Source organism: Stegostoma tigrinum, chromosome 14, assembly GCF_030684315.1.
Source record: "Stegostoma tigrinum isolate sSteTig4 chromosome 14, sSteTig4.hap1, whole genome shotgun sequence".
In the NCBI taxonomy this organism is placed as follows: domain Eukaryota; kingdom Metazoa; phylum Chordata; class Chondrichthyes; order Orectolobiformes; family Stegostomatidae; genus Stegostoma; species Stegostoma tigrinum.
In genome coordinates this window covers 9152826-9166278 of record NC_081367.1, presented here as the reverse complement: position 1 = coordinate 9166278, position 13453 = coordinate 9152826, and the positions used below count along the sequence as shown (strand labels likewise).

The 13453-nt window shown below is 41.9% G+C and overlaps 1 protein-coding gene across 2 annotated transcripts in view; it reads right to left on the bottom strand.

Moving 5' to 3' along the window:
* crfb16 (cytokine receptor family member B16) overlaps window positions 1-13453 on the bottom strand; it is a 50602-nt gene that overhangs the window by 14435 nt on the left and 22714 nt on the right. For both annotated transcript variants that reach the window (XM_048542861.2, XM_048542862.2), the window contains exon 2: window positions 13033-13156. In XM_048542861.2, coding sequence (XP_048398818.1) covers window positions 13033-13156 — 124 coding nt within the window. The remainder of the gene's footprint in view (window positions 1-13032; window positions 13157-13453) is intronic.

Sequence of the window (13453 nt, the reverse complement as noted above, 5' to 3'; positions counted from 1 at the left end):
ACACTGACCCACTGCTTTTGGTCTGAGGATGAGTCACCGGAAGCGAAATGTTAACTCTGATTTTTCTCTTCGCAGATACTGCCAGACCAGCTGAGTTTTTCCCAGCAACTCCTGTTTAGGCTCTTGTTCCCAATTGTTATTCCATGCTGTGAGACTCAGTATTTGTGAACCTCTGATGAGGGTCATTGTAAGCTGTCTTTCCCCATGTATCTAAGAACTCCCCAGCATAAACTACATAAGATTCAAGCATAGAGAAAGTCAAAGTCAAGGCTTGCTAATACTAACTACGGAAGGATGATCACATGGAATGCTGGCAGAAGAGGTACGTTCTTGAGTAACAAGAAATAGGATAGCATGTTATTGTAGAATATGACTTGTAAACTACATTACAATGTAAGTGCCACGATATATTTTCTATGAGATAGTAGCTCAACTGAGCTATACGATTACAGAATATGGAGTCTATCTTCAGACTAACAGACTGACTGGTTCCTCCTAGAAGCAGTCCCTCATGGGCAGACTATTACAAAGCTTCCATTAGAGTCACAGAATCATACAGCACGGAAACAGGCTCTTCAGTCCAACTCTTCCACATCACCCAGATATCCTGAACTGATCAAGACCTATTTGCCAGCATTTGGCACATATCCCTCTAAACCCTTCCTATTCATGTACCCATCTGAATGCCTTTTAAATGTTGTAATTGTACCAGCCTCCACCACTTCCTCTGGCAGCTCATTCCATGCACATGCCACCCTCCGGGTGAAAATGTTGCCCCTTAGGTCCCTTTTAAATCTTCCCCTCTCACTTTAAACCTATGCCCTCTCGTTTTGGACTCCTCTACCCTAGTAAAAAGGCCTTGGCTAGTCACCCCATCAAGTTGACTCTTTCAAGCTGACTGTCCTGTACAACAGGTATGAGCCCTATTCAAGACTGTGAGCATACAGGAGTTTGTGAATTGAAGGCCCCTGATACCCGGAATTCCAACTGAGGAAAATTTTCCTCATACTATAGGACTATAGGAAAGAGCAGCGTGCTGAGACTAATTGGTTGCCCTCTGTACTGTTGAGTCAGTGATACATTGAGCGTTGAGAGAATGACAGCACTCAACCAACTCAGAGGTCATGAAGATCATCTTCCATTGTTAAGTAATTCTAGAATTCACTGTAGCCTAGTGAGATATTGGTTTCATACAGTGGGACAGACATAACTGCATAACCTCAGTTAAGCTTTAACTTAACTCTGCAAGCTCTCTGTCCATAAGCCAGGACAATCTCCACCAGCTACTTGTTGCTCTTCACATTCCCAGGAAATGTTATTTCACAGTGGACCATGAGAATGTTTAGGAACAGGTAATTGCCTTAACAATCAGCAAATGTGATCCTGTTTGGAAACTGATTCAAAAAACTCATCTATTTCCCATCTTCAATTCATCCCCTCTCTGTGGAGCAATGTTTGATAATCTCTTCGTCTCTTTTTATCTACCATCTCCAGCAACTTACTTCACAAATCAGTCAGATTTAGCACAAGAAGGAACCTGCATGTTTATAGTACCTTTCATAATCTCAGTTCAGCATTTTACAAGCAATGGAGTTTCTTTGAAGTGTAGCAGTTGTGGTAATATAGCCAATTTGTGTACAGCAAGCTCCCACAAACAGTAGTGCAATAATGACCATCTAAATTATTTCAGTCATGTTGGCTGAAGGATAAGACTGAGGCATATCACATGCGCTTCATTGTAATAGCCATGGAATGACTCAAATCCACGCTATAGGGTAGACAGTTTAATAGCTCATCTGAAATCCACCACATGCAACACTGTAGCACGCAGTTAGCACTGCACTCGTGGGTGAGCCAAGGTTTATATGTTGAAGTCCCTCTGTTTTGGACCCTAATGCCTTAACTGTCCCACTCTAAGGTAAGAGTACGCTACTCACTGACACAATTATGGAAGGTCAACATTTGGTTAAAGAAACTCCCTGTCTTCTTCCTTTCCTCATGAAGTTTAGCTTGTATTTCTTCAAACCCAACAGGCAACCACATTGTGTTAAGTTCCAATTAACAACCTCAAACTTACTTCTTCCTTTCAAGTATATAAGCCTGACAATCAGGTGGAGTTGGTCCTTAAATCGGATGACAGCCAAAACTACATAGGATGAAATACCATCACAGCCACAAGTGGGCACTGTAAGCCCAAGAACAGTGGACTGTCCTTGCAGACGCATCGTTCAGTGGTGGACATGAGCAAACAGTCTTCATTTTACAACTGGGCTATTAGGGCTTGCCGGGCTAGACCCACGATTCAAACCCATCTGCCTGAAAGGTGCGTCAAGAGATATCAGAACAAGTTGATTAAAAATATCGACAACTGGGCTGTTGTTGCTCATGTGCACTCTTATTTCTTCTCTGCCTCTGCTTTTCCCATTTACAAGAATGTAACAATATCATTTTTGAGTTGTGATTTCTCATACTCAAAAATATTATGCAGATATTACACTTTTATTCTTTGTTTGTCATGGTTACAGTTTATTTCCAAACAGGAGAATCTTCTCTAAATCATCCTTTCCCTTCATCCACTCCCCTATCTTTTTCTGGTTTTTTGCTCCTTATCTCTATCTTTGCTTACACTCTTCTCTTCAGTATGACAAGAATGACCACATACTACGGCTGGACAATGATTTGGAAGGTCCTAGACCATGAAATGGTGCTATACAAATGTAATCAGAGATAATGGGAACTGCAGATGCTGGAGATTCCAAGATAATAAAATGTGAGGCTGGATGAACACAGCAGGCCAAGCAGCATCTCAGGAGCACAAAAGCTGACGTTTCGGGCCTCTGATGAAGCCTCTGATGAAGGGTCTAGGCCCGAAACGTCAGCTTTTGTGCTCCTGAGATGCTGCTTGGCCTGCTGTGTTCATCCAGCCTCACATTTTATTATCTATACAAATGTAAGTTTTTTTCTGATTGTCTCAAAAGGAATACTGGGTCAGGGGATAAGGGTGAAGTGTCAGTCGGGGGTCAATACTTCTGTCAGATTTTGGGACATGGTATTAATCAGGGTATTTGGGTTGAGGTGTTTATCGGGTTGGGGGTGGTTGAGTTGGGGGTGGTCTGGTAGGAGGAGAGACACAGTCATAATTTGGTCCGGAGGTGACTGGAGAGATTCGCAGTGGTTTTCAACTCATTCACACTGGCTAATCTTGGAGTTAGACAAGATTTTAACTGGCGTTACATTTCAAGATCCGGGACTACATGCTGAGGAACAGACCAAAGCTTGGAGCAGCTGCTGGCAAGGTGGATGGGGAAAGACCACTATGCGAGAGTCTCCTGCTAAAGCTAATGGGGGTCCGTTCAGTAATCAGACCCTCCTAACGCCTTAAATGCATGTAAATATAGTCTGGTTGAAGTAAGAGGTTTGCTTGGATAGAGTCAAACTCAATGTTTGTTTGTTTCCTTGATAGGCTACCATACAGAACCAAACTGTATTTGTGACTATGTATGTATACAAGTATTTTCTTAATGAATAAAGTACATTTTTTAATTAAAGAGAAAACATTTCCAGGACATGTAATAGGGAACTTCTACAAATCTGGCCCAAGTCTCTGATCCTAAGCTCAATGTTGAAACAATCAACCTGGCTCCTAGCGAGCACCAATCAGACACTTCAAGTTTAAATTTCTGAAGAGTTTAAAGTTCAAAAGCATCCAATCACTCCACCAGTGATACTCAGCAGGAGCAGTGTGCACTGTCTGCAAGATGCACTTCAGAAATTCACCAAAGACCTTCAGACAGCACCTTCAAAACCTACGACCACTTCCAACTCAAAGGTCAAGGGCAGCAGATGTGTGAGAACACCAGCCCCCTGCATGCACCCCTCCAGGCCACTCACCATCCTGACTGGGATATACATCACCATTCCTTCAGCGTCGTTGGGTCAAAATCCTGGAAATCCCTCTCTAAAGGGCTTGTGGGTCTACCTACTTCAAGTGGACTACAGCAGATCAAGAAGGCAACTCACCACCATCTTCTCAAGGGACAGGAAGTGAAATATTGGCAAGCCAGTGCTGTCCACACCGCAAGAGTGAATAAATAAAGAACGTGAGCATTTGTGGCACATCAGGGCTGTTCACAGGGGTGCCAATGTGCAACAGAGACTTAAGTTCAAATTTTGCAGCTCTGAACAATAGAACATCTAGCCTATGTTTCTCTTTTTCGCTAACCTGGTGAAATCACAAACTTACTGCTCACCACCATTCTGGTTAACCTTACCGCTTATTATTAGGCATTGGTCCTCCGTTGTTAGATTACTACTCACTCTAAGACACAATTGATAACTTTTCACCAACTTTTCAATATCTCTATCCAGATTGGATACCAAAGATAGCTCCTTGCTACTGATTTCATACAGACAGTGCCTGTTTGCTTTTGATGAAATCACTCATTAGTTTTAGTCCCACAGGGGATAGACATGATCTACACTCTGTTCATTTTGATGTGTGAAATACTCCTGCAAGTTCTCATTATCCCACTCGTTAGGCCAAACATTCATGACATAATTAAGCAATTCATTGAGCTTCACACCCTTATGAGTCTCAAAGATTTCTCTGCTGCACACCAGAATTTCATTTGTGAATGTAAAGACACTGATGTGTTCATGGGAAATCTTAAAGAACATCTATTTCTGCATGATCTGATGATTCATGAGATTACGTTGATGAGCACTCAAAATCAACACCTATCTCTGAGGCCATGCTGCTGCTAGGAATAGAAAACCCTCCTTTGAACCAACTGTGATCAAAGACTCTTGGTGGTCAATTAACAAAATGAATATGGTACTGTGAAAGTATTTAGAATTAGAATTAAAAATTGGGTTTCTTGTATTTGCGCAATGAGGTAATGCCATTTAAAATCCCTGATTTCACAACTTGTGAAAGATTTTGCTCTGACTTCATTGAAGCGTAGGTTTGCTCACACCGTCTTCCACTCTATGAGATAACACCATGCCTAAACTCCTGCGGTGAGGCATCACACTCTAAAACAAAGCTTTTATTTCAGGATCGTAGTGAGTCAAAGCAGCACTGCTGGCCAGTTCTCTCATCATTTCAGCAAGTACTTTCAGACATTCCACAAATCTCCTTCATTCTTTGCAAATGTTGGGCAACAGATACAGGAAAGTGTATCTGGTAAAGTAAACTAATCAATCTGGAATGGCAGGGTGGAGGGGAAACTAAACAGTGAAACAGAAGGGAAAGAAACAAAGAGCAAAAATAAAAGACAGACTGGGAAATAAGAAAATTGATGGGGAGAGAATTCAACAGGAAGAGTCAAACAAGGCCCCAGTGCAAAACAATGCAAGCAGAACTAAGAATATTAAAAATATTAAGGGCTTGTGTCTTATTACGTGGACCATTCACAATATAGTTGGCATTATGGAGAAGTGGCTGCAGGGTGACTGGGGTGGGAACTGAATATCCAGGGATATTAAGTTTTTACGAAAGGCAGACAAAGAGGCAAAGGACGTGGGTAGCATTGCTGATTAAGGACGACATTAACTCTATAGCAAGGAAGGATATTAGCTCTGTTGAAATGAAATTTGCATGGATAAAGCTTAGAAATGCCCAGAAGCAGAAAACAATAACAGGGGTTGTATATAGAACCCCCACCCCCAAACTGTAGTCTGCAGCTTAACATAAGAAATAAGAGAGGCAAACAATAAATAGAGTTGTAATTATGAGCAACTTTAATCTGCATATAGAATGGGCAAATTGAATCAGTAACAATGCTACAGAGAAAGAATTCCTAGAGTGTTAGAGCTGGTTTTCTGAATCAATATGTGGAGGAACCAGCTAAAGAACAGGCTATCCTAGACTGGGTATTGTGTAATAAGAAAGGAATAATTGGAAATTTAACTGTATGAGGCTCCTTGGGGAAGAGTGACCATAACAATAATAGAATTCTTTAATAAGATGGAAAGGGACATAATTGATTTGGAGATTAGGGTTCTGAATTTAAATAAAGGAAACTACAATGGTATGACAGACAAGCCGGCTATGATAAATGGGGAATGTTCCTTTCAGGGATGATGATGGATAGGCAATGGCGAACATTTAAGGAGCACATGAATGAGCTGTAACAATTGTGCATGGCTGTCTGGTACCAAAAAAGAACTAGAAAATGTGGCCTGGTCATGAGAAATTAGGGATAGTATTGTATCTAAGGAAGGGGTATACAAATTGACCTAGTAAACACTAGTCAGTTTTTACGCATCATCATGTTACAATCTAAAATATGTTTTTAAATGAGAGTACATCATCCAGATTAATCAATCATGTCGGGCTGGGTGGGAAAGGCACACTGTGAAAAGGATATAAAGGGGTTGCAAAATGATAAAGATCTGTTGTTTAATTTGGCAAGATGACAACAGATAGAGGATAATGTGGGAATGTGAACACATATTCACTTTGGAGGAAAGAATGGCAAAGCAGAAATACTTTCTAAAAGATGAGAGATTAGTAAATGTGGCAAATCAGGTGGATTTAAGAACATGAACATTCAAGTACAGCAAACAATTATAAAGCCAGATGGTGCATTGGTCATAACTACAAAGGAGTTCAGGTATAAGAGTTAGGAAATCTTGTTGCAATTAGACAGAGTGTTATCGAAACCACACCTGGGCTACTCTCTGCAGTTTCGGTCTCCTTCCTGTGGAAAGGATAGATATTTTCTAAACATACCTCAAGAGCAGGTGAGACTTGAATCCAGGCCTCCTGGTCTGGAAGTTGAGACACTACCACTGGACTATCTCTCTCTCTCTTTCTCTCTCTCTCTCTCTCTCACACACACACACACACACACACAAAACCAGCTGTGTCTCCCAATTCTGTCTCACACTACCATTTAATTGTCATCTCCCAGCTCTATCCTTTAACTCTAACACACACAAAATGTTGGAGAAACTCACCAGTTTTGGCAGCATCTGTGGAGACAGAAACAGAGTTAGCATTTCAAGTTCCCTTCTAAAGAAAAATCACATTGGAATTGAAGTGTTAACTTTATTTCTCGCTCCAAAGATGCCACCAAAGCTACTGAATTCCTCCGGATATCTTCTGTGTTAGCTTCAGATTATATATTATGATACACCAGTGGAATAGGTGGGGCTTGAACCAAGGCCCTAAGCCCAAAAGTAGGGGCACCACAAGAGCCCCAAAATATACTTGTTTTAGAAAGGGTGCAATGGAGGTTTGTTAAATTGACTCCTTGGATGATAGATGTGGAAGAAAGTTCCAATGAGGAGAGATTGAATAAATTGTGCCTATGTTCTCTGGAATTTAGAAGAATGAGATATTAAAACATATTGAACACATTAAAAGATATATCATTATCGGAGGGTTTGACAGGGCCAATGCTGACAGACAGATTTTCCTGTCGAGAGTCAAGAGTTAGGGACCTTAGTCCTAGGATATGGAGTGTGTCATTTAAGACTGAGATAAGGGGAAATTTCTTCCCTAAGAGGACTGTAAATCTTTGGAATTCTCTGCCCAAAAGCTCATGGATGCTCAGCCATTGAAATTAGTCAAGATTAACATTGTTTCCCTTAGTTCTTAAAAATCTATCAAAATTGGAGAGGACAAGAAGGTGAAAGTGATGTGAAAATTCAGCCATGATCTTATTGAACTTTGGAGCAGGATCATTGGATTTTGTGACCTACTCCAGCTCCTATTACTTGATGAGTGACGTCATAATAAAGGAAAACAGGACAGCTAATTTGCACAAAGCAAGGTCCAACAAACAGCAACAGGTAAAGGACTCATTAATCTGTCTTTGTGATAATAGGTTGAAGGGCAAATATTAGGAAAGATTCCAAGAGTGAGTACAAATTCCAAACAAAAGTCTTGGGCCCATAATCTAGGCTGCTCTCCAGTCCAGTTATGAAGGAAATGCTGCACTGTCAGAGGCATTCTCTTTGGAATGTGATGTTAAACTAATACACCCATTGCCAATTCAGACAGAAGTAAAAGATTGCATAAGACTTTTGAAGTCAAAGCTTGTGCCGTTCAATGAATACCACTGGAACAGGGTTACAGCATATCATCACACTGCCATCTGTGGGATTCTGCTGTGCCCTGATTAGTTGCTGCATTTCCTCTTTTACAACTATACATCATTTGCTGTCAATAAGGTTTCCAACTGTGACCATAAATGTATCCCTTGAGGTTTTGTCACATGACTTGGCCCATTAGTAGGCCAACACATCCATCCTTGTGGTTTAATGACTTTCAAAGCAAATTGGAAATGAAAAAGATTCTTTACCCAGTTGGATGATGATGAAATGTCAGTCGCCCATTTTCAATAGTTTTTACATCTGGTAAAGAGAAATGTTCAAAGGAGGAGACAAAAATAAAACAATGCACTCCTTCACAATGTCCGTGTGACTTTTTTTCCAGGGTTAGACACAGCAGTGTGCTGGAGACTGATCTTCAGTTCCTGGAGACTCCAGACCAATCCCGGCAACGCTTTCTGCCAAGAGGTTGAGAGTCATTGCAAACCGAAGGGCAGAAAAAGTTTGTGGCTCTAACAGCTGCTCCTTTTTCTGAGGTATTTTAAGTGTTGGAGCTGATTTCCTCAAATTCTGCTTATAAGCTGTTGCACTGTTTTGGAACTTTGGGGACAAAAAAGATCAAAACAACAACACTTTAATAAAGCAGGAAGGGAGACAAAGGCAGTGACCACAGGTGGGAAGTGAATCAATGGAGAAAGAAACCAACACTGCGGTCTGACCCAGCAGTGAACCTTCACAGTTATTGCTTCTGCTGTTTGATTTCAAGTACCTCTGGACATCTGAGAAAAATAAACAAATCACCAAATTCACAGCTGACCTCGGAGAAACCTGTGTGGGGAGAACACAGCAAGGGAGCAAGTACGTGGCTAGTTTTTTTTTGTAAATGAACAATAGTGAGGAGAGTGGGTTCTTTTTGATTATATGTTTTTACTGAGATCTGTCTATTGATTAAACTTTCAAAATATAAGACATAGGTACTAAGTTAGCCTGTAGCAGTGTTTTTAGAGCAGTACAACTGTGCTATTCTCTGGTTCTGTAGATTGTTAAGGTGCAAAGATGGCCTTTAGTTGAGTGATGTGCTCTTCCTGTTGGATCTGGGAGGTTAGGGAGAGTTTCCATGTTACTGACGATTATGTCTGCAGGAAGCATGTTTGGCCACGAATCCTATCGGATTGCAACGGTCAGTTGCAGCGACAGTCATAGGCAATGAGGAATTTACAGCAGCTGGGGGGTGGGGGGGCGCAATGACGGATGGCAGCTGTAGGAAGGGAGATAAACCAGAGATACAGTCAGGTAGATGGGTGACCTCCAGGTATGGTAGGAGAGGGAGGCAGGTTGTGCAGGAATCTCCTGTGGCTATTCCCATCTCAAACAAATGTGCTGTTTTGGAAAGCATGGGGGGGGGGGGTGATGGAGTCTCAGGGGAATGTAGCACTGACAACCTGGTTTCTGGTACTGAGACTGGATCGGATGTAACAAGGAGTCCATCAGGTTCCAAGCAACTGATTGTGATAGACATTTCTGCGGACGACAGCAAGACATCAGAATGGTGCGTTGCTTTCCTGGTGCTAGGATCAAGGATATCTCAGAGAGTGTGCAGAATATTCTCAAAGGGGAGAGGGATCAACAGGAGGTTGTTGAATATGTTGGAACGTATGACATTGGAAGAGATAAGCATGAGATTCGAAGGATGGAATATAGGGAGTTAGACACGAATTTAAAAAGGATGTCCTGAAGTATAGTAATAATCGGGATTGCTGCCATAAACTAGTGAGGGTTAGAATAGGAGGATAGAGCACATGAATGCATGGCTGAGGAGATGATGCAGGGGAGCAGGATTCACATTTTTGAATCATTGGAATCTTTACTGAGCTAGAAGTACAAGAGGATGGATTGCACCTGAATAGAAAGGGGGCGAATATACTGGCAGGGAGATTTGTTAGAGCTGCTCGGGAAGATTTAAACTAGTAAGGTGGGACTGGGACCAGGGAGACGATGAGAAAAGAGATCAGTCAGAGACTGACGCAGTTGGGAAAAGGGGTCAGTCAAACAGTCAGGGCAGGCAGGAGCAAAGCAGAGAATGAGGTAGGACTGATAAATTAAACTGCATTTATTTCAATGCAAGAGGCCTAACAGGAAAGGCAGCTGAACTCAGGGCATGGTTGGGATATCATGGCAATTACAGAGACAAGGCTCAGGGGTGGAGCTTAATGTTCCAGGGTATAGATGCCATAGGAAGGATAGAAAGGGCAGCAAGAGAGGAGAGGGAGTGGCGTTTTGATTAAGGATGACGTTACAGCTATAGCTGGGAAGGATGTTTCTGGGAATACATCCAGGGAAGTTATTTGGATGAAACTGAGAAATAAGAAAGGGATGATCACCTTATTGGGATTGTACTACAGACCCTGCAATAGTCCGCATGAAATTGAACAAACAAATTTGTAAGAACATCTCAGTTAACTGTAAGAATAATACGGTGGTTAAGGTAGGGGATTTTAACTTTCCAAACATTGACTGGGACTGCCACAATGTTAAGGGCTTGGATGGAAAGAATTTGTTAAGTGTATAAAATAAAATCTCCTGGTTCAGTATGTGGATGTACCTACTAGAGAAAGTGCAAAATTTGACCTACTCTTGGAAAATAAGTTAGCAGGTCAATGGGGGAAGCACTTTGTAGCCAGTGACCATAATTCTACTAGTTTTAAAATAGTGATGGAAAATGATAGACTGGATCAGAAAGTCAAAGTTTTTAATTGGAGGAAGGCCAATTTTGATGGTATAAGGCAAGAACTTTCAAAAGTTGATTGTGGATGGATGTTCGCAGGCAAAGGGACAGCTGGAAGAAGGGAAGCTTTCAGAACTGAGATAGCCAGAGTTCAGAGACAGTATATTGCTGTTAGGGATGAAGGAAAGGCTGGTAGACGTAGGGAATGGTGGATAACGAGAGGTATTGAGGTTTTGGTTAAGAATGAAAAGGAACATTATGTCACGTTTAGACAGCAGAAATCGAATGAATCCCCAGAAGAGTATCAAGGCAGAAGGAGTATGCTTAACAGGGAAATCAGGAGGGCTAAAAAAGGATATGAAATAGGTTTGGCAAATAGGGCTACGGGGAATCCAAAGGGATTCTATAAATACATTAAGAACAAAAGGGTATCTAGGGAGAGAATAGAGCCCCTTAAAGATCAGCAAGGCCATTGGAACTACAGGAGATGGGGGAGATACTAAATGAGTATTTTGCATCAGTGTTTACTGTGGAGAAGGATATGGAAGATAGAGAATGTAAGGAAATAAATAGTGACATCTTGAAAAATGTCCATATTATAGAGGAGCTGCTGCTGAATGGTGGATGAATCCACACGACCTGATCAGGAGTACCCTAGAACTATGTGGTAAGCGATTGCTGGGCTCCTTGCTGAGATATTTGTGTCATCAATAGCCACAGGTGAGGTGCCAGAAGACTGGAGGTTGGCTCATGTAGTACTGCTACTTACGAAATGTGGTAAGAAAAAGCCAGGGAACTGTAGACCAGTGAGCCTGACATTGGGGAAGTTGTTTGAAAGAATCTTGAAGGACAGGATTTACATGTAATTGGACAGGCAAGGACTGATTAAGGTTAGTCAACATGGCTTGGTGCATTGGAAATCATGTCTCACCAACTTGATTGCGTTTTTTGAAGAAGTAACAAAGAGGATTGATGACGGCAGAGTGGTGCATGTGATCTATATGGACCTCAATAAGGCATTCAACAAGATTCCCTCATGGTAGACTAATTAGCAAGGTTACATCACGAGGAATACAGGGAGAACTAGCCATTCAGATACAGAACTAGTCTAAAGGTAGAAGACAAGAGGGGGTTGGCGGTGGGTTGCTTTTCAGACTGGAGGCCTGTGACCAGCCGCAAGGATCAGTGCTCGGTCCATTGTTTTTTGTCATTTATATAAATGATTTGAATGTGTCCAATGGGAGTATGGTTAATAAGTTTACAGAAGACACAGATTGGAGCTGTAGGGGACAGCAAAGTTTACCTCGGAGTACAACTGGATGTCGATCAGATGGGCTAATGGGCTGAGGAATGGCAGTTCGGATTTAATTTAGATAAATGGGAGGTGCTGCTTTTTGGAAAGGCAGATCGGGGAGAACATATACACGTAACATTAAGATCCTGGGAGTGTTGTTGAGCAAAAACCTTGGAGTGCAGGTTCATAATTCCTTGAAAGTGGATTTGCAGGTAGATAGGATGGTGAAGAAGGCATTTGATATACTTGCCTTTATTGGTTAGTGCACTGAGTACAGGAGTGGTGAGGTCATGTTGCGGCTGTACAAAACATTGGTTCGGTCACTTTTGGAGGACTGCATGCAATTCTGGTCTCCCTGCTATAGGAAAGATGTTGTGAAACTAGAAAGGGTTCAGAAAAGATTTACAAGGGTGTTACCTGGGTTTAAGTGCTTGAGCTGTAGGGAGAGGCTGAATTGGCTGCGGCTATTTTCCCTAGAGTGTCGGATGCTGAGGGGCGACTTTATAAGGATTTATAAAACATCATGAGGGGCATGGACAGGGTAAATAGGCAGTTTTTTTCCCGGGTTAAGAAATTAGAGGGCATGGATTTAGGGTGAAGGGGGAAAGATACAAAAGGGACCCAAGGGACAACTTTTTTTACGCAGATGGTGGTGTGTATATGGAATGAGTTGCCAGAGGAAGTGTTGGAGGCCGGTATGATTATGACATTTAAAAGGCATCTGGAAGGGTGTATGAATGGGAAGGGTTTAGAGGGAAGTGGGCCAAATGCTGGCAAATTGGGCGAGATTCACACAGAATATCTGGTCGGCATGGATGAGTTGGACCGAAGAGTGTGTTTCCGTGCTGTATATCTCTATGACGGTATAATTCTAAGTCCTTTAATTCTGTAAGTTCTAAAAGGGATAACTCGTGGTCCTTTGACACAATGAATTGCTTATTGTAGTACATACCCTTGAAACTGTACTGAGTAACTGATCTCTCCCACAGGAACTCTCACAGGACTCCACCTCAGGATGTGCCTCATGTTGGTCGAATTTACAAACACGTTCTTGGGTTTTGGCAATTTTTCAAGGCCTACAGGTTCAAGAGGCAAGTAAGAAATCCATATGAAGCACATACAAACACATGCAGATTACAATGTCCACGAAAGTTTGCAACCATATCCCTTCTTACATTTTTCGAGAGGGTGAAGGAAGCCTAACATGCAGAGAACAGCTGGAAGTTGTCTCCACGGGTCAGCCAGGATTTGGGCACAGCACGTGCAACTGTGAGTGAACATGAACTCTGCACCTGGTTCCACATCCAGGCTGAGTGGCAGTATCACTGCGCTAAATGGGATAGACTCAAAATAGATCCAGCAACTCAAGACTG